This window comes from Vicia villosa, linkage group LG7, assembly GCF_029867415.1.
Source record: "Vicia villosa cultivar HV-30 ecotype Madison, WI linkage group LG7, Vvil1.0, whole genome shotgun sequence".
In the NCBI taxonomy this organism is placed as follows: domain Eukaryota; kingdom Viridiplantae; phylum Streptophyta; class Magnoliopsida; order Fabales; family Fabaceae; genus Vicia; species Vicia villosa.
Window position 1 is genome coordinate 92428064 of NC_081186.1, and position 24582 is coordinate 92452645.

Below are 24582 nucleotides of genomic sequence, written 5' to 3' on the forward strand. Positions count from 1 at the left end.
ATTTGCAATTTGATTTAATAAGGTATATTTTGTGTCTAACCTATAAAATTATATTATATCAAAGATGTATATGTTTAGATTGAAAACAAAAAGGGATACATTAGATATATGCCTAATGTTTGAATATATGCAGGATAATTACTTCCATAATTTGCAGGATAATTACTTCAATAATTTTAACTATATATAAAGTTTAAATATAATCACATTAAATTAAGATGAAGTTTTGAAAAAAATATAAACAATATTTAATTAATATAATTGATTGTTCCAATCATAATCAATAAATATATTTGATTATTTTGTAAAGAAAATACATTAAACTCAAATGCATATAAATATGAATAAAATGTGAAATGTAATTAATTTCAAAATTTATTTGTGTGTAATTTATTTTATCCAAGTAATAAATAAATAAATAGTTTTATAACAAATAAATTTGATTACTTTAAAAAGTAAAATTAATTAAATTTTAATACATACAAATAATTATGTATAAAGTGTGAAATACAGCTGATTTTAAATATTGATTTAGGTATGTGATTTTATTTTGTTTTCGAAGTGGCGTAGGTCACTTTTAGCATAATGTTTATTTTATTCTAATTAGCAATTATTTTTGTTTTATAAAATATTTTTTTAAATGTCAAAATTTTAAAATTCACCATCGATTTTTTTCTTCTTTTTATATGATTATTAAATACAATTGAGTTTCTATAATTACTGTTAATTTTACAACTAAGTCATTCATTTCAAATTTATACCTGTATACAAATAAATTTCATATTGTCTCAAATATTATTTTATGGGGGTTAAAACTTTTTCAACAATTTTCATTTTTTTCACATATTAACATTTTGGAAATGAGCTTTACCTTCAGTTTTAACCACGATAACTTGGGAAGAAGAACGACAATCTCCCCAAATCGAGGCTTCTCCCAAACAAACTTGTTTTGTTCAGGGCGATGCTTTTTAGGAGGTGGCTCCCTTTATAAATATGTCCGACTTTTTTTCTTCCTGACTTCCATGCACTCTTGAGGAGACTACTACAATTGTGTTGGCATCATATTTATTCTTTGTTAAGAATCTATCTGAAGGGGACAAAATGGAAATGTCGCATGAGCTTGCTCACACCATGTTAAAAGACGTACACTTTTATGTTATCTCTCATTACCGCTAGGCAGGGTGGTTTCTTGGTCTCAATTCCTTTCAAGGAATGAGAGATTCTTGGAAAAGGAAGGATGCAGCTATGGAGTTGAAGTGCGTCAACCTTCAAAGGAGCTTCTCGAGTTGCGAGAGGAAAATAAGGTCGTTAACTCTTTGCAAGAGGTCGCGACAGCACATAGCTCTCCTTCTTCCTTGGCAGCTCACGTGGCAGAGTTGAAAGTTATCCTCAAATGTGCATAGAAGCAATATGAGGTTGCTTTTGCTACTGTTATGGAGAAGATTTGTCAGGGAAAAAAATACCATAAAGACATAGAGGCTTTGAAAACTCTCCATGACGACATGTTCGGCCTAAGATAGGCACTCCATGATGCTCTTGAATACACTATGGGGTATTGGTCAGAGTTCAAGAACGAGTTGTATAGTAGGAAGAGATATTCTATCTGGGTTCAATAATTTATGTTGAGGTTATGAACTCGTTTAAATTTGCCTCTAGGGTGAATCGGGGGGTGGTCCTGGTCCCTCAGCTTCAAATGTTCGGACTTGATTTTCTTTTTGCATTGTATCATTTTTCTTCTTGTAAAGTTCTCTGGCTTTTGTGCTACAGGGGTAACAATTTTAAATATTTAATGAAATGTTTTGCTTTGATATCTCAATTATTCTTTGCTAAGAGCTCTGAGTCGGCCTTCGCTTTATTATTACAGTTATTCATGACTCGTTACAGCTTTAGGCATGCACTTTTTATCTGCAAGATCTTTATTTACTTTTATAATTAAAGTCAGACTACCAATGTTCGTCGTCGATGATAAAATATTTTTTTGTGGGCATGAGAACCTTTATCGCTTCACTTTATGAACGGATCATCGAATTTGATTCTAATAAGATGGCAAATATGCCTCTAGAATTTTCTTTGTTCTTTAGCAACTATCTACATTGATTGACGTCGTTGACCATTTTTGTTTGCTATATTCGATCGTTGTTTTTAACATTTGTTGTAGTAGTATATTGATTTGAAAAATACGCATGCATGCCTATATATATATATATATATATATATATATATATATATATATATATATATATATATATATATATATATATATATATATATATATGACTCAAGATTAAATTACACCAAAGTGTCAAACTTAATAACATGACACCTCCGATAATTCTTTAATGCATAGTTGTATAACAAAATCCACCATTGGATTGAAAGCTATTATCATAAATATCATGTTTATAAATTTTAACATCAATCGGAAATTATGTGACATGTCAACGAGATGCATAAAAACTAACGTCTTACAAAATTTCATGAAACCGTTAATTTGGATCATTCTCTTTAACATATCAAATAATTTTTTATTAATGTGAAACTTTATAGGCGTGATCTATATGATAATAACTTTCAATCTAACGGTTAATTTTATTATACGGGTATGGGGTCAAGAGTTATCGAATGTGTCATGTGTCTAAGTTTGACACCTTGATGTCATTTGATCCTGACCCTATATATATATATATATATATATATATATATATATATATATATATATATATATATATATATATATATATATATATCACATTCAACGTTTTATCCGAGATTTCTAAGAAATGCCCGTGATGCCCAAAGTTGTCATTGGGTAGCTGTGTTTTGTATTGTGCTTTGTGTCTTAGAGGATTGTCCCTCGATCAAGGGTGGGATCCTCGTCTATGTCCCTAAGGCTTGGCTTGAATCAAGGTGAACGTCTTCGGTTCCACTACCCCGGGATTTGCTAGAAAACGTTTGATATCACACACAATTATACATGTATTCTAAAGTAGCCAATGATAAAATCCTAAAGATGTCGAACCCATATGGAGCAAAAAATAACTTTTATTGATTTTGTAAAACTATCTTTTGTAAATGAGCATGAACAAGAATAAAATGGTTGTCACAGGTTCAGTTTTGAAATGTACAATGGCAAAAACATTTAATAAGAGTAAAATGAAATCAATAATGGAGAGCGTGTTGGGCAATTATCCATTAATATAATTTATCTATTGTGTGTACATGACGTGTCATGTCGTGCCAAAAGAGGTCAGAAAGTGGTCTTATGGTGCATCTCTACAATATCAGAAACATATACAATAAAGCAAGGGAAAAAATCTCTAAGCATCGTTGGTAACTTTAATGCAAGTTTGGCTTTATTTGAAATACCCTTTATGATTGTAGCTCTTTATCTCTAAAGTAGCTTATCTAATGAATATTATATCCTACTATTTTCAATCATTTTTAACATGAAATCCACTTGATGTTGGATCTCTCACAACAACAAGCTTGTATATTTTCCTAAGTTGATCATTCAAAGAAGCATATTCACGACAGTTTAACACATGATAAAACAAAGCACTAACAACACATCACTTAACACAAACGACTACTCCTATTAATTTCACATTGCTCAACATAAAAAGGTTTAGCTCATGATGAGTTTAATACACACATCAATATTGTATCCTAAGAAAAATATTATTAAACGCATAACGAAAATGAAATGAAAATCTAAGAGTAACTTCTTCATCTTCTTGCAATCTTTAGTCACCCAGAGATAACCTTTGTCACGCCATATACTGGTAGCATACATTTAAGATGATGAGAAGAAACTCTTCACCCTGTTCAGGTCACTCTTTTCGCTAGTTTTCTCTAAGTATTTTATTCTCTGAATTGTTAAGCCTCCTGGCATTTCCCCCAAGAGGTACTTTTATAGTCACTTCCATTTAGGGTTTATGTGTTGTCTTGGATTATGGGCTTATGGATATTTATGAGTTATGGCCCAAAGGAGTCAACAAATTTCCCTCGAATTCTTTCTTTTCGTACCAATGCAGAGCTAGGTACAATCAATAAAGTATCTTGTGGCAGGCGAGTGGCGCATGCATTCAAGCCGCAATGTCATGTTACATTTATCCCTGGTAGCATGCGGACATGCTAGGCATTATAGTGGGTTTACTTTGGTGCATAGTTTTTGTCCTCTAACACCTTGTTCTTATCTCTTTGCTATATGATTCAAATGCATTCCATTATGCAGATTTGTGTCACGTAAGCCCTAGAACTATTAATGTATACTCTTTGTGACTTCCATTGCTTCCTACGTTCTATAACAATTGGGGTTAATGTGTTGTTCCAAAACACTCGTGTCAAGAATCATCATAAGTTATCTCCATACAAGTGGCAAATGCATAAAAACTAACAAATAAGAGCGCACATTGGACTTTTTATATTTACTAAAAAACAACAAAATGCATTAAGTTAAACTAGCAATTAACTAAATTAAAAAGATAAATTTAAGTATTAATGTTTATAATAACTCATAATATTTGAGTTATCTGGGGGGACAAGTGACAACTACGCCTAATTGCATTTAATAAACCTCGGATTTAAGGCATGCATTTGAGCCATATTAGAATTGAAGAAATGTGTTAAGTCTGTACTGAATACTTGGTTAGATTCGGGGTGTGTTTAAGTTGTATCAAAATCATAGTTGCATTAAGTTTGCATTGAATATAGAACCGAGCGTAGAATATGCTTTCAGTTGTATCAGAATCGCAGAAGTGCGTTAAGCCCGTACTAAGTACACAACAAGCTCGGAATATGCGTAAACCATATCAAAATCGTAGAAATGTGTTAAGTTCGTATCAGAAATGTATTCATATACAATTTATCTTGGTTCTCCCATTCTAGGATTTCTAGTAGAAATATGGATAACCCTCGACAGTGGCCGAATAGAGTTTGGAGCATTATGTCAATCGACTAACTCATCAATTTTTGCCACATAAAATTTTCTTTTTTATGTCAACCTCTGGCCTATAAATAGAGGTCCTCTCACACATGTTTTCACATAAAAACATGATCTTTCATTCCTCACTAGGGGTTGGAATAGGCCAGGCCGGCCTACAGGGGCCTACGGCCCAGCCTACATAGGCCTAGGCTAGGCCAGGCCTATTTAATAAAGAGACCAGGCTTAGGCTTTTTTAAAAGCCTATTTTATTAAATAGGCCAGGCTTAGGCTATTAAAAAAGCCTATGAAGCCTTACAGGCCGACCTATATTTTCATATATATTAGAGATATGTTAAATAAGTTGATTCATGTATGCATATATATTAGGAAAAAAAAGCTAAATAGGCTACCCTATATATATATATATATATATATATATATATATATATATATATATATATATATATATATATATATATATATATATATATATATATATAACAAATGCTAAATAGGTTCACTTATATATGTATATATAGGCCAACCTACAAGACTTCTTAAGTTATATAGATTAATTGAAAACTTTAATGAGATACAGGCTTTTTAAATAGGCTTTCAGGCCAGGCCAGACTTTTAAAAAGGCCAGGCCAGGCCAAAAAACTGAGCCTATGGTAGGCCTTAGGCCAGGCTTAGGCCTTTTAAGTTTATCATAGGCCAGGCTCAGGCCTTCTAAAGCCTAGCCTAGCCTAGCCTATTTCCACCCCTATTCCTCACTCATCACTCTCTAAAATATTTCTGTTTATTTTCTCTTACTAAAGTTTAGTCGCAACGCTTTTGAGAAAGTCGTTTTGTAAGTGAGGCAGTTGTAATTTTAGAAGGATAGATTTGTAAGTTCACCAAGGAAGTTATCTTTTTTACCTTGGTTGAACAATTCATCCTTTTAGGAAATATTTATCTGTGTTCAAAGTTAAACGTGTTAAAACTTGGTTTTGGAGATTTAGTTACTAAGTCACCGGTTTGATTCGAAGATTCATCCCGTTCAAAAGTTTTCATTGATTCAAGCTCAGTCTGGTATTACAAGCTTATTAAGGTTAGAGAATAACTTGATGTAAAATCTTCTAGGTTTTTGATTAACTCGATATAAAATCATGACCCGGTCTATGAGTTTAACCTAGTTTAAAAGCTTTCCTTTGTTAAAGATTGGCCCGTGCAAAATCTTGGTTGGAAGCTTAAAGACTAACTACTGCAAGTTTATTATGGAAATAAGAATAACCTCTTCATTCCATCATTTGGAAGGAAGACTCACTATGTATCTCCTTGTTCGCTATTTGGTTAGAATTTAGCTACAAACTTTGTTTTCCTTGTATACATGGGTTCGAGAGCTCAACCTACTAAAAACTCTTAAGTTTATTGAATACTCTCAAAAACAAATATTGGAGAGAGAATTAGGTATTTTATTTTTTACCTAACATTTATAACTTCTTGTGTCATCTCTCTTGTTGGAGAGGTCAGGAGAGTCAAAAGTGTCAATGTGACCAATGCTCTAGGACCACAAGAGAGAAAGACGCCCATCTCAACCCAGATTCTTAAGGTGTTAGGTAAACGAGTCATCTCTATTATAAATCCAACTCTCCACACATTTATAGGCAATATGAGACTTTAACCACTCACACTTGCACCTGGCATTCTCCCCCACTAGTGTGAGTCCCTCACATCTTATAACAGGATCCAACATCGGATCTAGCTCCCGCTCTTCCACCAAGTTGAACCACGACTCTAATACAACTTGTTCGGTAAATAACAAACAGGCATAAAGAAAAAAAAGGAACACAATCACAACACTAGAATATAACGTAGACATTCCAAAACCGGAGAAAAACCACAGGCGTTGTCAATAGAAAACCATGTACCATGTGAAAATTGTTAGAACACATAATATACCCTAAACTAACCCAAACCCCCAGTACACCCACACCCTCTAAAACAAATATTTAACTATATTTTACAACAATATAATACAAGAGCATAAAAGAATAAAAAAAGTCTAATACAAGTTTAAAGCGTTTTTTATTGGTGCATCTTGTAAAGAAAAACTTGAATCTTATATATTATAGCCTTGGATTATCTCTTTCATAATTAAATTAAGCAATGTGGGACTTAGAAGAACTTCAATCCTATATATAACACTGGACTTCTCATTCCTTCACAAAACTAAGCGATGTGGAACTTCTTCAACATGTATATTTTTAACCAACTCCAACAATCTCCACCTTGATTGAAAATAATACATAAGCTTTCATTGTCTTCACTGATAATCATACTCCACCATAAAAAGTATCAACATGTATATTTTCAACCAATCTCAACAATCTACACATTGATTGAAAATAATACATCAACTTTCACTGTCTTTACCGACAATCATAATTTTTAAAAACCATCACATTCTCTCACAAAGAATATATTTCAATTGAAGATAAACCACTTCAAAAATTTCACATTGTCATCACTGACAACCATATACTTTTTCATGAAGAATAAATTTCACTTGAAGCTAAATCACTCTAAGAATTTCACATGTAAAAACTAGGTTGAAAACTTATGGTGCTCTTGTTGTTAGAAAGCTCTTAAACCAGCGGCATAATCTTGCACTTGTGTAATGTTGATTGTATCAACACATATTTGACTTGAACTTTCCACAAGTCAGAAAAAATTCTTTCATCAATTTTCTCTTGCCCAAACTGCACAGCAAAATTTGTAACTGCAACTCAACAACTCTTTCACAATATTACCCTTCTTTTCAGAAGTGGAAGATCGAACAAAGCTTCAACCACAAAGCATACTAATAACACTTATCCCTTGATTGAACCAAAAAGCTCTATTACCAATTGTTTGGGAGTTCAGGAGAGTCAGAAGTGTCAATAAGACCAATGCTCCAGGACCACAAAAGAGGAAGACGTCACATCTCAACCCAAAATCTTAAGGTGTTAGGTAAATGAGTCATTTTTCTTATAAATTCAACATCTCACCCATTTATAGACAATGTGAGACTTTAATCACTCACACTTGCACCACACATCTCTATCCCTTAACTTTTTTTTACGAGACTCTAATGTTATTAAATATTTATAATGTGAAATAAGAGGAAAATACTAACTTAGACATATACACCCATAATCATAGCCACTTTCTAATTTAACAACTTACAAAATTCCTAAGCCTTTAAAAAATCATAATCTTCACTATAATTTTGCTATTGCGTTAAGTTTGCTTATATATATTTATGCACTGGCTTTATATTTGGATTTTAGTTCGTTTCAGTTTCAATTCGAGTTTTGATTATTCATAATTTGTTGTTTGTGTTTGATATGTAACATATTGAATTTCACATGGTTCAATAAAATGTTTTAGGTCAGTATTTTTTCCATGGATTCAACAATTTCAAATTATAAAATCTGAAGACCTAAAAAATAGCTCCGAATTCTTCAATGTGAGAGATACTTTTGTCATTTTTAATTTATTTTTAGATGTTTTAAGATGTTAAAAAGAAAAAATAACAATATAAATGACCATTATCTTTTAAAAAGGGAAGTACATCAATATTAATAAAATAAAATCATTTAGCCTTTATAAACTCACACAATTATATAAATGATGACTTATGTTTGATCCAACCTACAATATCAAAATTTTCCAATTAAATTTGAACTTGCGTATAAAAAGAATGCCATTTAGCCTTCAAAATTTTTAGACTAAACCATGCATAGAATATGAAAAATTTAAGGAATTAGATATTCATCAATTTTTTTTATAAGAAAATCCAACTATTATTCATAATATAAAAAATATCTTGTTTATAAATATAATTAGTATGTATAAAACATGGATACTATGAATATCACTATCTATTTATAAATAATATTTGTAAAAAAATTAATGTAACGTAATTTTTAAAAAAACTTTTAATGGTAAAATTGTAATATAAAAAATATTTAATTGTCATGCAATATCAATTTTACAATATAAACATATTATAATCACCCACACCCCAAAATAACCCCAACCTAAAAACAAAACATTTAGCAACAAACAATGAATGTTATGACAAACTCAAATTAAAACCCAAACCGAAATCAAACTAAAACTCAAACCTTTTGTCCAGTCATTGAATAATGCTAGTAAAAAGAAAGAAAGAAGGATTTAACAAGTTCAAGAATTTTCCAGAGCCTCCTTTTATTAAAACAAGTGTATTCATTAGGTGTTTGGTTTAAGAATGCGATTAAACTTAAAGGTGATCGAAGAAGGGAAAAAGGTGGATATGAAGAATCTAGAAGAGTGGAAAGGGTTTGTGGAGAAAAAGAGGGAGATGTGTGCGAGATTAATGGTATAATTAGATGAGGATTATGAATCAAATAGAAGACGTATTAATTTAAGAAAATGTAATATCTAGTGTGCATCAAAGAACTAACATTGTAAAAAGGATATAAAGACGAAGGTATTTCAATTTTTGACTAGTTGTATTCACATTGGTATTTCGTTTTTCATACTAGTTTATAAACATTTCAAGAAGGGTGCATACAAACATTATGGATATTTCAACTTATGATTAATAATTTTTCTGCACTATGTGTTTGCTTAAGAATATTTTTTAAGAGACTTGTATTTTGGGTTGCATGTAATCCTTTTATTTGTCGAAATCAAAATAATACTTTCAAAATAATACTTTATCTATTAAACTTGAATTGATAAATTTGCATTAGTTGGAGTGAATGTTTTATTTTATCTTATATCATATTAGTCCTTTGAAGTAAATTTAATATATCATTATCAGACTTATATCTTCGAACTAATGTTCTAAAATTTGTGGTTTATGAGATATTTATTCCATATTCATACCAATTTTTGAACTCATGTTAATTTTCTTAAGCAATTTAATATTTTAATGTCATGATTTTCCATCCCTATAATTATTTTGTTGCGTTGAGATTGCCTCTGCGTGTTTATATCTTAGCTTTATATTTAGGTTTTAGTTCAGATTTTGATTTCGATTTAGATTTTGATTATTGACAACTAATTATCTGTGTTATTTGTGTTTGACATGTAACATGTTAAATTTCATCTGATTTAGACTTTCCGTTCATTGTATTTTTTCAGGGATTCAATAATTTTATATTATAAAATCCAAAGACCTAAAAAACATACTCCGATTTTTACAATAAGAGAACATTTTTGTCATTTTCAATTTTTTATCGAGATTTTTAAGACATGAAAAAGAAAAAAAAAATTGGCCATTATTTTTGGGCTATAAATGGGCTTAGCATAATTCTCATGGCCCAAATTCTTAAACCCTACTTCCTTCAACCTCTGAACCAACTCTCTCTTCCTTCCTTCCTTCCTTCCTTCAACCTCTGCAACAATGGGAAAATCCACTTCCACCAAACCTCCACCAGATGTTGAAGACATCGACCTCCTCAAATCCGAAATCGCATCATTCGCCTCTTCTATCGGTTTATCAGCCCCTTCTATCGGTTTATCACCCCCTTCTCAATCCAATTCCGGTTTCAACGATGTCGATTTTCGCAAATCCAAACCAAACAAACCGCCAAAGAAACAGCAACAGCAACAAGAGAAACCACCTGAAAAATCCACACCCCAGAAGAACCAGAACCCGAAAAACAAAACTTTTAGCAAAAACAATGAACCCCATGAAAAGCCCAAATCGAAACCCGAGCTAAAACCTAAACCTCCCGTTCTGTCATTGAACGATGCTAGTAAGGAAAAAGGGTTTAGCAAGTTCAAGAATCTTCCGAAGCTTCCTTTGGTTAAAGCAAGTGCATTGGGTGTGTGGTTTGAGGATGCGGCTGAGCTTGAAGGGAAGGTGATTGGGGAAGGGAAGAAGGTGGAGATGAAGAATTTGGAAGAGTGGAAAGGGTTTGTGGAGAATAAGAGGGAGATGGGTGAGAGGTTGATGGTGCAATTAGCTCAGGATTATGAATCAACTAGAGGACGTAGTAGTGATATTAAGATGTTGGTTTCTACTCAGAGGTCTGGTACTGCTGCTGATAAAGTTTCTGCTTTTTCTGTGTTGATTGGGGATAATCCAGTTGCAAACTTGAGGTCTCTTGATGCTCTTTTGGGTAAATTCAATTCTCATATTTTGTATTTTTGTTTTCATTGGTTTTTGTTGTTATTACTTATTAGCTTGTTATGTTTGTTTAGTTTGAGTTTTCATGCATGTATGTATTTAAGTTGGTTTTCTTTCTTCAAGTTACTAATAGTAAAATAGCTATGTAGCACGGACAACGACACTTGTGATTAGGTTTAGCATTTATTTTTTTAAAATTACTATCGGTGTTGACGTGTCAGTGTGGTGTCCGTGATTCATATGTTAATAGAAATGTACTCTCTCTTATATATTGAAGGATAAGCATATCATGAAAGGTGCTGAGAGAAGTTGTTGTATTTGCATTTTGCTTTTTTGAACGTGTGAGTTGAAATGTAAATGTAAACTCTAAATAAGTATTGAGATTGTGGATATTTCAAGTTTTGATTAGTTGTTTTTTCCCGGCAATGCGTTAACTCAATTACTTGCTTAAAAACTTTTTTTGGGAGAGCATGTATGTATGTTTGGTTGTCTAAGGGTCTTTTGGTTGCCTGATGGATTTTATTATTTACACTAGGAATGGTGACATCCAAGGTTGGAAAGCGCCATGCCTTGTCAGGTTTCGAAGCCCTTCAAGAATTATTCATTGCAAGGTTTGCATTTCTCCTGTCATGAAAAAACTTTGAGTAAATAGAAAAATTAGTCCTCAAATTGCAGCATTAGTCAACATAGTCACTGATTTTCACGAATTGGCAAATAGATCCTTAAAATTGTAAAATATCATTAGCGATTATGACGCGGCACATTAAATGAATCTGTGGTTCCTTCCTCCACATTGATCCTACATCAATGAGAGCACAATAGAGGTTAATTTTCCTATGAAATTTAATGTGCCGGATTTCATGCATGTAAGTTATCTGCTTACTTGGACTGTACAGGAAACATGTATACCTTTCCTTACATTGAATCTCCTATATCATCAATGCTCTGATCTACTACATTTTTTCCGATTTTGTTTGTAGCTTATTGCCTGATCGTAAATTGAAGACCCTGATACAACGACCACTAAATCACCTTCCTGAAACTAAAGATGGCTACTCCCTTCTACTTTTCTGGTATTGGGAGGAATGTTTGAAGCAGAGGTATGTGTGACAAAAACTTTGTTCACGATCACAATCATAAATCAAATTCTCTGGTTTTTACTTGATTAAGGGCATATTCTAAATGCTACTACATCTTTTATTTCCTTAACTTTGGTTGATTCCTATACATGTAATTCTTTTACCTCAATTACACCATCTCCAATAAGTTCCACCATTATTAGAATAATTGGTTTCAATTAGGACTCACAATGATTTAACCTCCTGCTACGACTAAAATATGGGAGAAACACCTGATTAACTCTTATTGCCGATAGTCCAAACCTTCCTTATACTATATACTTCACCTTCATTTATCAATATTATCCTCAACTCAAGTAATCATAACACTGTCAGTTTTCAAAAACAATGTTAATTTTCTGTCCATCCAAGCCTTTTTTAGTGATTTATTTACTATCTTCTGCTGCCTCAGATACGAACGGTTTGTTATTGCACTTGAAGAAGCATCTCGAGACATGCTCCCTGCTCTGAAAAACAAGTCATTAAAGGTTAGTATATTTGTTCACACTTTTATTAAAGTAGTAACTCTATATTGTCTCAACTTAAATAACTTCAAGTTTTTATACAAAAGTAACCTTTGATTAATAGGAAAAATTATATTGTCTCCCCTCCCTTGCATTTTATGCTTTTTACTTTTGTAACTTCGGTCAGGTGTCAAGAAATGTCTTAAGATTTAGCTAATTTATGATGTGTCATTTTTTGCTTGCAGACCATATATGTGCTCCTGAGTAGGAAATCAGAGCAAGAGCGCAGACTACTCTCTGCACTAGTTAATAAAGTGAGTCACACTAAGCCATATATTTGATCTTTCATTTCGCGGTGTTATAGAAGGTGCTTAGTGGACTTGCCAAAACTTCAACATTACTAACTAAACTAAACCCCTATTTCTTTCTCTCCAGCTCGGGGATCCAGATAATAAGGCAGCATCTAATGCCGACTATCACTTGACCAACCTTTTGTCTCAGCACCCAAATATGAAGGTATGTATGAATGCGTTGTTTCGTTTGTTTTCTTTGCTTTCCTTCTCTTTTAGAATATTTTGACTATTTTCTCGTGTTTAATGTTATTTGGTGATGATATACATACTTGGCCAAACCTTCAGTTTTCGATTTACCACATGTTTTGTTTTAGATTCTGACGTCATCCTTTTAATCTATACACATTTGTTTTTTTCTTCTCATGCAGGCTGTGGTTGTTAATGAGGTGGATACTTTTCTCTTTCGGCCTAAATTAGGACCACGTTCACAGTACCACGCTGTAAGTCCTACTGTTCCTTTCTTACCGTGTTTCTTATGTCATTGAATGCAAAGTTGGTTGCACCATGCCTCTGTTAGATTTCTTCTTAGCGAGTGAAGAAATCTTAGTTGCAGAAGTGGCCCTTTAAACGTTATGACTTTCGAACTAAAACCTAGATCTATTCTAATCCACTTAGACATGTTTTGATTTTGACTGGAGAATTTCATTCCCTTTTCTGTATTTCAAGGTCAACTTTTTGAGCCAAATTCGCCTCACCAATAAAGGAGATGGGCCAAAAGTGGCAAAACGTCTGATTGATGTTTATTTTGGACTGTTTAAGGTATACCAGTTTTCCCTAATATTCTTTCTCCTCTAAGCTTATTTCTAACTAAAATATCATGATAATATTTGAATTCTCAAAATAAGTTAGAAAACACAATAAGCATTAACACTTAGAGATCTTCAGGTTTTGATCACTGGCCCAAGCAACAATGAGAAAGTCGATAAAAGCGGGAAGGAAAATCCAAAAGAGAAGAAATTAGAAGCGGCGTCAGAATCACAAGTGGAAATGGATTCCAGGCTCCTATCAGCTCTCTTAACCGTATGTATACAATAGTAATATTATAAATTGATATTAGCTAATTATTGAAATTTTGAACACGTCAAAGTCAAATATAGCCGTTGTCTGGATTTTCCACAACCTTTGTCATGAATTACACAATATTTGATATTTTCACAGGGAGTGAATAGAGCATTTCCTTTTGTCTCGAGTAATGAAGCCGATGACATTGTTGATGTTCAAACACCAGTACTTTTCCAATTGGTAATTACTAAATTGATAACGTAACTGGTACAGTATCTGATTTTGATTATTAGACAGCTTGACAAAAACTGTTACCTTGCAGGTTCATTCAAAAAACTTCAATGTAGGAGTTCAAGCACTGATGCTTCTTGATAAAATTTCATCCAAGAATCAGATAGCCAGTGATCGATTTTACCGTGCTTTATATTCCAAACTCCTGCTTCCAGCTGTCATGAATACATCCAAGGCAAGCAAAATACTTTACATTTTTATCTTTGGGCCAGAAATGTTTGCTATTTTATTATTCTTCACCGTTTAAGTTTTTTCTAACTAGTTTGTTCTCAGGCAGAAATGTTTATTGCACTTATTCTAAGAGCCATGAAAAGGGATGTTAACATAAAGCGAGTAGCTGCATTTTCTAAACGTTTACTGCAGGTGATTATTAAACATTTTCTCTATGTTCTATTCTATTATACAATTAAGATTAGATAATACAATGTTTTTTATTTATTCAGGTTGCACTTCAGCAGCCACCGCAATATGCCTGTGCATGCCTTTTCCTTCTTTCTGAACTCTTTAAAGCAAGACCGCCTTTATGGTAAGTAAAGCTGTACTTTTAATGCCGTGTCATCGCCATTATTCCAAGTAAAGCTGTATTTTTAATGCCGTGTCATCGCCATTATTACTATATTTGTTTTTAGTAATTGGTGTGAAAAATTTGTACATTTTTATTCATGCACTGATAAGTGTATTAAAGAGGTTACCATCTATTCATTTGATCAGAAAAGATAGTAGTGCACTCATAATCTTCACTTGTCTTATATAGGAACACGGCGTTGCAAAATGAGTCTTTTGATGATGATGAGCTTGAACACTTTGAAGATGTTATAGAAGAGACTGATAAAGAACCTGTAACTGTATCAGAGAAAAAAAGTGATGAACCTGTAACTGTATCAGATAAAAAAAGTGATGATATTGTACCTGTTCAGAATGGTGAGGTTGCCCATTCTGACTCAGATTCTTCTGGAAGTGATGACGACGACGACGATGATGATGATCAACCAGCATCTTCTGAAGATGATGATGATTCTGATGATGCTTTAGAAGATGAAGGTTTTTCTCTTGCAAAGAGTAAAAAGAATCATAACAAGTCTAAGTCTGAATCTGATAATGAAGATCAGAAATTGCAGGAACCTACCAAGAAGCCTTTGTTGCCTGGAGGCTATGATCCACGACACCGAGAGCCGTCTTATTGGTATTTTACTTTGATTTGTTTTCATATTAGTTCTCATTTGAAATATATTTCTGCAACTGTTTCTTCAATGCATTAGGGGCTTATACAAACTGCAGAAGACACCTGTGCTATATATCTATACGTTTATAAGCTTATTTTTATAAACTCTCAATAACTTTTACAAAAGCAATTTATATAGAGAACTTATGTGAAGTTTACTTTTATTCTCTAATTCAATTAGTTAAATTGTTTATAGAACCTCGTATTCATTTTCTTGTGGCACCTTCTAATTACATTTCTTTATCATAAATGACATAATTTATCCTTTCAAACAGCAATGCAGACCGTGTAAGCTGGTGGGAGTTATTGGTTCTTGCTTCACATGCACATCCTTCAGTTGCAACCATGGCAAGAACTCTTCTTTCCGGTGCCAACATTGTCTATAATGGAAACCCGTTAAATGACCTTTCGTTAACAGCTTTCCTAGACAAATTCATGGAGAAAAAACCAAAACAAAGCACTTGGCATGGTGGTTCTCAGATTGAACCTGTCAAGCAGGTAAACAACTGTTCCATTTTCGCCAACGAACATTACTACTGTTTCTTTTTCAGCAAATGATTTGTGAGATTAATGCAATGTGAAGAAAATATCAGTTGTTCAAATGTATGGCACTATAGCGTCATTGCGCTGCTATAGCCACTGTTAAACAACATTGGTTACTAGCCTTCTGATTCAATTGTTTTTGACATTTTTATCTTTCCATTTTGCAGCTGGATGTTAATAACCTCCTAATTGGACCTGAAATTCTCTCACTAGCTGAAGCAGATGTACCTCCAGAGGATCTTGTCTTCCATAAATTCTATACAAATAAAAAGAGTTCATCTTCAAAACCAAAGAAAAAGAAGAAGATAACAGCCGATGAAGAGGATGCTGAAGATTATTTTGATGTTGGTGATGATGATGTTGATGGTGGTGATGAGAGTGATAATGAAGAGATTGAAGATCTCTTGGATTCAGCTGATCCATCTTTAGGACCAGATGGTGACTTTGATTACGATGATTTGGATAATGTAGTCAATGAGGATGATGATGATTTAATCGGTGATGTTAGTGATGGAGAGATAGATATAGATATACCCTCAGACATGGATGAGGACGATGCTGACGATGGAAGTGATGATAACAATGATCTTCAAATAGGTGATATTGATGATGATGATGAAGGAAGTGATGATAACGATGATCTTAAAATAGGTGATATCGATGATGATGAAGAGGATGTTGTTGAAGATCAAGTTGACAAGAGAAAAAGAAAACGTAACGTTGGTGGTAAAACTGGTGCTTCTCCATTTGCAAGTTATGAAGAGTTTGAGCATATAATGGAAGATGATCCTACCGAGGCTAAAAAGAAATCCAAGAAGAGAAAAAAGAAGGAAGATGATGGTCCTACTGAGAAAAAACCTTCCGAGGATAAAAAGAAATCCAAGAAAAGAAAAAAGAAGTCTGGTAAATGAAGAAGTATCTTCATGTAACTTTGTATTATTTGAAGTTTATTTTATTACAAATTTTGCACGTGGCTGTTATGGCCATGCACATTTTTGGTAGTCAAATGTTCTTTCTACGTAGTTTATTGGTGCTTGCTGTGTATCAAATTTTACACAACTTGGAATTTGGCTATTATTTTTTATGACCATCAATTGTTAAACTGCTTCTTTCTACATTGCTACTTAAGTTTTACTATATCTTATTTGCAAATGTTTCTTGAGAATATTCTTGTATTTGTTTATTAAATTTAAAATTCTATTATAGGAAAACATAATAAGCACATGGAAAACTTGAAACATTGATTGAAACACTGATTGAAACACTTCAATTTCTACTTTAACATCCACAAAGTCAAAAGCTAAAAGCACTTTTGTAGACTTCTAAACGGGTTAACAAAAGATCACTACAAAAGATCTAGCACCCAATGTATTACAAATGATTATCCGTTCAAATATACATTCGATTTTGTACCCGTTTAGGTGTCAAATACCATATATATTAGATTTTGTACTCTCCAATTTTATGATTAAATTTATTCTCTGAAGTGTTTTAAAATGACTAATGGTGCAGATTTTGTACACGTTTGTTTATGTGTCAAATACCATGTATATTCGATTTTGTACGTTCCAATTTTATGATTAAATTTATTCTCCGAAGTGTTTTAAAATGACTAATAGTGCGTTTGAAAAACATTTGCGGAATTTGAAAGACATTTTTGAATTTTCGTAGGACTTTTTTTTATCCTATAGAATTCATTAAAAAAATTCCCTAATTAAAGTGTTTTCTTTTCTTTCCATATTCAACATTCCCTTGTTTTATAAGAAATGAGAGAGAGAGATAAACTTCAAAAGTATATTGTTTGACCGGAAAAATAATAAAAATAAAACTTTCAAAAACTCAAGGCCGAAGAAAAATAAATAGGTTAGTCAAAAAAAATATTGCTTGTTTTTCTAAATTTAAATATTTTTAGTTTACATGTATTATTGAAGCAAAGTGAAAGGGATAGACTAAGAAGGATTATGTACAAGTTCATAAAATGAAATCTTTAGGTTAGTCTAAAACTGATATCTGTATCTTTGAGATATGTGCTTGGTAGTATAATCAGTGGTGGTCATTGATGGGTTCTCACCCACCATACAAAAAGTCTTTGGTTTACCAACTTCTCAAAAATGTGACATATGACTATGACTACGAGAGGTTATGTTATGGACTTATGGTATATGTAATGTAATGCATATATTAAAGCAATGTATATATGAAACGATGGTGCGAGTAGCAACTGGACTTAAAACAATTGCCAAAGGGCTTAGGCCCAAGGTATCAAGTGATTTCACAGAATTAACTGCCTCCGTTTGATTGGATCATGTCAATTAAGGCGATGTCTTTTAGGTTTACCTACCTCACTCTGCTATTGGTCTTATCCTCCTAATAACAAACTACACTTAAGGCAAGCCATAGGAGTTTTAACATTCAATATATTCACTATGCTTGATTCATACTGAAATTAATACTATCGGTACTCGTCAAACTTGAAGTGTCATTACACTTTTACGCTTTCTTTACCATGGAATCTCAACATATGTCTAGGATTTAAATATAGTTTAATATATACCTTTTTTTCTTTTCTATTTAAAATATTTTTGTTTTAAGACATTGGAAAGATAAAAATAAAAGTAAGTTTGGTCCATGGAGTTTTTAAACTCCATTTAAAATTTGTTGAAGTTAGAATTAGTCTGAATAAATACGTGCAATATATAGTTTAACCCTTCGTAAAAAAAATGAATTTCAAAAATCATTTTTAAATTAGATTTATTTCAAAATAATAAAAAATAATTAGATAAATGTAAAAGAAAAATAAATTATGTTTTCTAATGACTAAAAGTCAATCAAAAAATGTCAAGAGATAAAATAAAATGGTACTATTTTAATGACTAAAAACGAATCAATATTGTTTCTCAAGATATAAAAATGTTATCATTTTTTAGACTAATGGCTTATTTAAAAATAAGATGTCCATTTTTATTATAAAATTTATATTTTTTTGGCATTAATATAGAATTAAAAAGAGAAAAAAGAAAAATGGTTTTATATTCTCTTCATGCAATTCATTTATTATATTTGCACACCATTTTTATAATTTTTTCTCATTTAAATCATATTAATGTTAAAAAGATTTTGATTCATTAAACTTTAACTTTTCCATCTTAGTACTAACTAGTTGTCATGCATTTTCTTAACATTTTAGCTTTTTGATTTAACATTAACAAATCTTTCTCATTAACTCTCACACCATACCGCAAAATTGATATTTACATGTTGCACAATTGTTTTTTGTTTAATTTTAATTAAGTATTTTGATTATAGAAATTAATATCAATAACATTATTGTTGATTGAAAATTTCCCATATATAAATCGTCGTCATTTCTCTAGTACTCAACAATTTGAACTATATTAATTTTTTTTTTCTTTTCACTTTAAAGATGAAAGACTTGTTTCCTCTTTTTCTAGTGTTTGTAATAGCTTCACATTGGTTGTGTTTTAGATTAGTAGGCGCTATTGATTTCAACGTTGCTAATTATGGTGCTAAAGGCGATGGCCTTACTGATGATTCAATTGTAAGATATTTTTATTATAGTTATAATTTTTTCATACAATTTAAATATACTTATATTTAATGTTGTCAGATAAAATTTCTCAAACCTAATATAATTTTCTATCTTACATACAAAGGCTTTTCTAAAAGCATGGCAAGCCGTGTGTGTCACAACCAGAGGCACTCCAACACTTATCATACCCCAACACAAAACATTCATGTTGCAACCTTTATCCTTCCAAGGTCCCTGCAAATCAACAACCATTAATGTTATGGTATGTAAACTTGTTTTTATCAAATGTATCATAAAACCCTAACATTTACAATATTGAACTTTTGAATGATGACATATATGTATACATTTTCTTTTTTTAATTTTAAAATTATAATCATGTTAGCTGATGATTATTTTTAGTTATATTTATTTATTCACTCTTAATCTTATTAATCAAATTTTTTGTTTGACTAGTATATTTATCAGCAACGTTATAACAATATTTGGTTTAACAGATTATGGGAACTATCATTGCGCCAAAAAATCCTAAGAATTGGAAATGGGTAAATAATGACGATGATGAGTCATGGGTTAAATTCGATGGTATCGATGGTCTTGTTATCAATGGAGGAGGAAAAATTGATGGTCAAGGTGCTCCTTGGTGGAGGCAAAGTAATAGACCAACAGTAAGTTAATTCATTATGTAAACAATATAGTCTATTATGTTGAAATTAAAATGATAATGATATAATTGTATATGTACACACACTTTAAGTCTTAATTTTCAAGTGTATAACTTGTACTCCCTCTGTCCCAAATTATAAGAGAAATTCTCTTTTTTGATTCATTGAATAATTAATGTATCTGGTCTATATGCAGACCAGATACATTAATTATTCAATGAATCTAAAAAGTAAATTTCTCTTATAATTTGGGACGGAGGGAGTATATAATATGTATGTGCAGGCTCTTCGATTTCTTAAATGTGATAATCTAAAGCTGATTGGCCCATTGACACACATCAACGGTCCAAAAAATCACATAAGCATAACTTCATGCAATGGCGCTTTACTCTCGCGTCTTCATATAATTTCACCAGAGAATAGTCCAAACACTGATGGGATTGATATCTCAACATCAACAAACATCCATGTTGAAAAATCGACCATCTCAACTGGTTCAGTTCTATATATTTTCGATCTTTAAATATTTAAGTTAATCATCAAGTTAAAAATTAATTAAGTAATATTGGACACTTTTTCCTCCATAATTATGTGATTTCTCTCCCATTCACTTTCTTTTCAATTAATTATTATAGGTGACGATTGCATAGCCATTAATAGTGGTTCCAAACTCATCAATATAGTTGGTATTAAATGTGGATTTGGTCATGGCATTAGGTTCGTTGTGCAAATACTATATAATTTTTACATTATTTTAATATTTCATCATTATTAATGAAACAATAACGTCATTTGGGTGTATTTGTGAATACATAGTGTTGGAAGCCTTGGAAAAGATGGGAAATATGCTACGGTAGAAGAAGTACACGTGAGAAATGTCACCTTTAAAGGAACAACCAATGGGGCTAGAATCAAGACATGGGCGGTAGGCATTGAATCTAGTTAATTGATAATTGATTATCTTAAAATATTGTGTAGATTTAATCATAAATAATAACACTAATATTTTGTTCTTGTTATTTGAATTAGGGAGGATCAGGGTATGCGAGGAACATAACTTATGAAGATATTATACTTATTGGGGTTAAAAACCCAATAATTATTGATCAACATTATGATGCATACAATATTTTGAACAATGCAAGAAAAGTAGACCGTGGAAGCAAGGCAGTAAAAGTTAGTGATGTTATTTTTCGAAACATTCATGGAACCACAATTAGTAAGGATGCAATTAAACTTGATTGTGATGTTATTGGTTGCACCAACATTTTACTCGAAGATATCAACATAACTAGTCTTGATGGAGAGATACCACATGCATCGTGTAATAATGCACAAGGGTCGTGCATCTCGTGCAATATAAATGTCCCGTGTCTTAAGTAGACTTCGCCTTTTTAATTTGCTAATTTTACGATGAAAAATAAAAATAGTTATTAATAATGTTAAACTTTAGTCAAACAAGTTCTTATAAAAGAATTTTAGTTATAAGAAGCTAATTTGACCAATATTTTATATTCTTAAAAAAACACTAAATTTGTGTTTCTCTGTTCTTTGAAATCAAATAAGTGTAAGTGTGTGTTAGTTTGTGATATTACTAACTTTAATTTATATGTATATTTTATATAAAAATCTGATCTATTTTTTTCTATTGGTTTAAAAAGTAAACCACTTTTGTTTTTCACTTTCAATTTTTTCCTTTTGCCTTGAGTTTATATTTATATTAGATGAAAATGTTTTTTGTAAACATAATCTCGTATCTTTATGATGCACCAATGAAGAGTGCTTGCCTTGAAAGACCCTCCAACATATTAGAGACCCCAAAAGTGAAGAAGGAAAAATGAGTTAATTTTAATTATCAATAAAACAATACACTAGTTTTTGGTCTTCGCTGGCGTGAGTCCTTGTAACACCCAGAAAATATGCGTCTAGAATCATACTACTAAAAGAATTATAACGCGGTACTATGTACAATCAAAAGCATCAAAATGAAATCACATAAATGTAGGATACATGAGTATGACCTAATACATATACAAAAATGGATGTCGATACCAAATACTAATCAGAACAACACACTCACATAACAACATAAGATAAATGGTCTTCAAAGTCTTCAAGACTTTTTGCCTTTTTCTTTTTCCTTCACCTGATTACCTAAAATGTTAGCATTGGGCAAGATACAACTACCTCAGTGGAGTCTTAACAAGACCACAAGTCTGCTCGGCAAAAGTGTTTTCTATTACTATCCTCAATTCCCTAGCACTACACTTACGTGTTTGATGAGCAAAGTAAAAGAAAATAAATTTTGTTCAGCTTCACTCAACGCTTGAAATTGGACATCCTATTTTTACAAGCCATGTAAAACTCAGATGGTGGTTAGCATAATGAACCTTCGTGAATAATTACTAATCCAGTCCATTAAGGGGAGATTTCACAGAATTAACTCCCTCCGTTTGATTGGATCATATCCACTAAGGTGATGTCTTTTGGGTTTACCTACCTCACTCTGCTCTTGGTCTTATCCTCCTAATAACAAACTACACTTAAGGCAAGCCATAGGAGTTTTAACATTCAATATATTCACTATGCTTGATTCATACTGAAATTAATACTATCGGTACTCGTCAAACTTGAAGTGTCATTACACTTTTACGCTTTCTTTACCATGGAATCTCAACATATGTCTAGGATTTAAATATAGTTTAATATATAATTTTTTTTTCTTTTCTACTTAAAATATTTTTGTTTTAAGACATTGGAAAGATAAAAATAAAAGTAAGTTTGGTCCATGGAGTTTTTAAACTCCATTTAAAATTTGTTGAAGTTATAATTAGTCTGAATAAATACGTGCAATATATAGTTTAACCCTTCGTAAAAAAAATGAATTTCAAAAATCATTTTTAAATTAGATTTATTTCAAAATAATAAAAAATAATTAGATAAATGTAAAAGCAAAATAAATTTTGTTTTCTAATGACTAAAAGTCAATCTACAAATGTCAAGAGATAAAATAAAATGATACTATTTTAATGACTAAAAACGAATCAATATTGTTTCTCAAGATATAAAAATGTTATCATTTTTTAGACTAATGGCTTATTCAAAAATAAGATGTTCATTTTTATTATAAAATTTATATTTTTTTGGCATTAACATAGAATTAAAAAGAGAAAAAATAAAAATGGTTTTATATTCTCTTCATGCAATTCATTTATTATATTTGCACACCATTTTTATAATTTTTTCTCATTTAAATCATATTCATGTTAAAAAGATTTTGATTCATTAAACTTTAACTTTTCCATCTTAGTACTAACTAGTTGTCATGCATTTTCTTAACATTTTAGCTTTTTGATTTAACATTAACAAATCTTTCTCATTAACTCTCACACCATGCCGCAAAATTGATATTTGCATGTTGCACAATTGTTTTTTGTTTAATTTTAATTAAGTATTTTGATTATAGAAATTAATATCAATAACATCATTGTTGATTGTGTTAACAATAATAAACGTATACAAACATAGAGAATAAGAAGGACCTTTTCATTTAGGGTTACAATAGAATGAGCAAAAACTAAAGAGTAAGGGTTACACAAGAGTATAAATACTAAAAGCTAGATAAGACTAAACTACCCTTACAAAGATACAATAAAATAATATAATAATAATATTGATAATAATAATAATAACTAACATCTCCCCTCAAACTCAAGATGTATTAGCAGAGAGCATCGAGAGTTTGTCAATCAAAAATCGAAAACGTTTAACGGAATGCGTCTTCGTAAACAAATCAGCAATTTGCAAAACAGAGGAGACAAACGGTAGAGTAATTGTCCCATGCTGAAGATGATGACGAGTGAAGTGACAATCAATCTCGATGTGTTTGGTACGTTCATGAAAGACCGAGTTGTGGGCAATTTGAGTTGCACTTTTGTTATCACAATACATAGGAGTTGGTTCAGAAAGAGTGACGCCCATATCATAAAGTAACCATCGTAACCAAACTATTTCTGTAGTGGTGGATGCCATAGCACGATACTCAGCTTCTGTAGAAGAACGAGAGACAATATCTTGTTTCTTACTCTTCCAAGAAATAAGAGAATCTCCAAGAAAGACACAAAACCCCGTGGTAGACTTACGATCTGTGGGGTCACCAGCCCAATCTGCATCAGAATAAGCACGCAGTTCCAATGAGGATGATGAGGGAAAGAGAAGACTTTGAAACTGGGTTCCCCGAAGATAACGACATATACGAAGAACAGCTGCCCAATGCACTGTAGTAGGAGATACAACAAACTGACT

General features: G+C 31.7%; 2 protein-coding genes across 2 annotated transcripts; both read left to right on the plus strand.

Annotated features, from left to right (window-relative positions):
• Positions 1-10265: 10265 nt before the first annotated feature.
• On the plus strand, positions 10266-17180 carry LOC131615847 (protein SLOW WALKER 2). The gene is made up of 16 exons (XM_058887013.1): positions 10266-11061; positions 11605-11680; positions 12050-12169; positions 12600-12675; positions 12897-12965; positions 13087-13167; positions 13373-13444; positions 13671-13763; positions 13890-14024; positions 14163-14246; positions 14329-14472; positions 14571-14660; positions 14741-14823; positions 15052-15480; positions 15795-16017; positions 16230-17180. Exons 1-16 carry the CDS (start codon positions 10341-10343, stop codon positions 16971-16973), a joined length of 3240 nt encoding a protein of 1079 aa, XP_058742996.1. The 5' UTR covers positions 10266-10340; the 3' UTR covers positions 16974-17180.
• Positions 17181-19486: 2306 nt separating this feature from the next.
• On the plus strand, positions 19487-21660 carry LOC131619699 (probable polygalacturonase At3g15720). The gene is made up of 7 exons (XM_058890770.1): positions 19487-19621; positions 19737-19874; positions 20110-20280; positions 20561-20771; positions 20913-20994; positions 21094-21202; positions 21307-21660. The coding sequence occupies exons 1-7, from the start codon at positions 19487-19489 to the stop codon at positions 21658-21660; spliced, it is 1200 nt and encodes a 399-aa protein (XP_058746753.1).
• Positions 21661-24582: the final 2922 nt, after the last annotated feature.

Bases quoted from the DNA above. Each gene is read 5' to 3' on its own strand.
- LOC131615847 (XM_058887013.1), top strand. From the start codon at position 10,341: ATGGGAAAATCCACTTCCACCAAACCTCCACCAGATGTTGAAGACATC. The intron at 12,966-13,086 runs GTGAGTCACACT...CTTTCTCTCCAG, and splicing joins TCTCTGCACTAGTTAATAAA to CTCGGGGATCCAGATAATAA. The intron at 14,824-15,051 runs GTAAGTAAAGCT...TGTCTTATATAG, and splicing joins AAAGCAAGACCGCCTTTATG to GAACACGGCGTTGCAAAATG.
- LOC131619699 (XM_058890770.1), top strand. From the start codon at position 19,487: ATGAAAGACTTGTTTCCTCTTTTTCTAGTGTTTGTAATAGCTTCACAT. The intron at 20,772-20,912 runs GTTCAGTTCTAT...TAATTATTATAG, and splicing joins AAAATCGACCATCTCAACTG to GTGACGATTGCATAGCCATT. The intron at 21,203-21,306 runs GTAGGCATTGAA...TATTTGAATTAG, and splicing joins CTAGAATCAAGACATGGGCG to GGAGGATCAGGGTATGCGAG.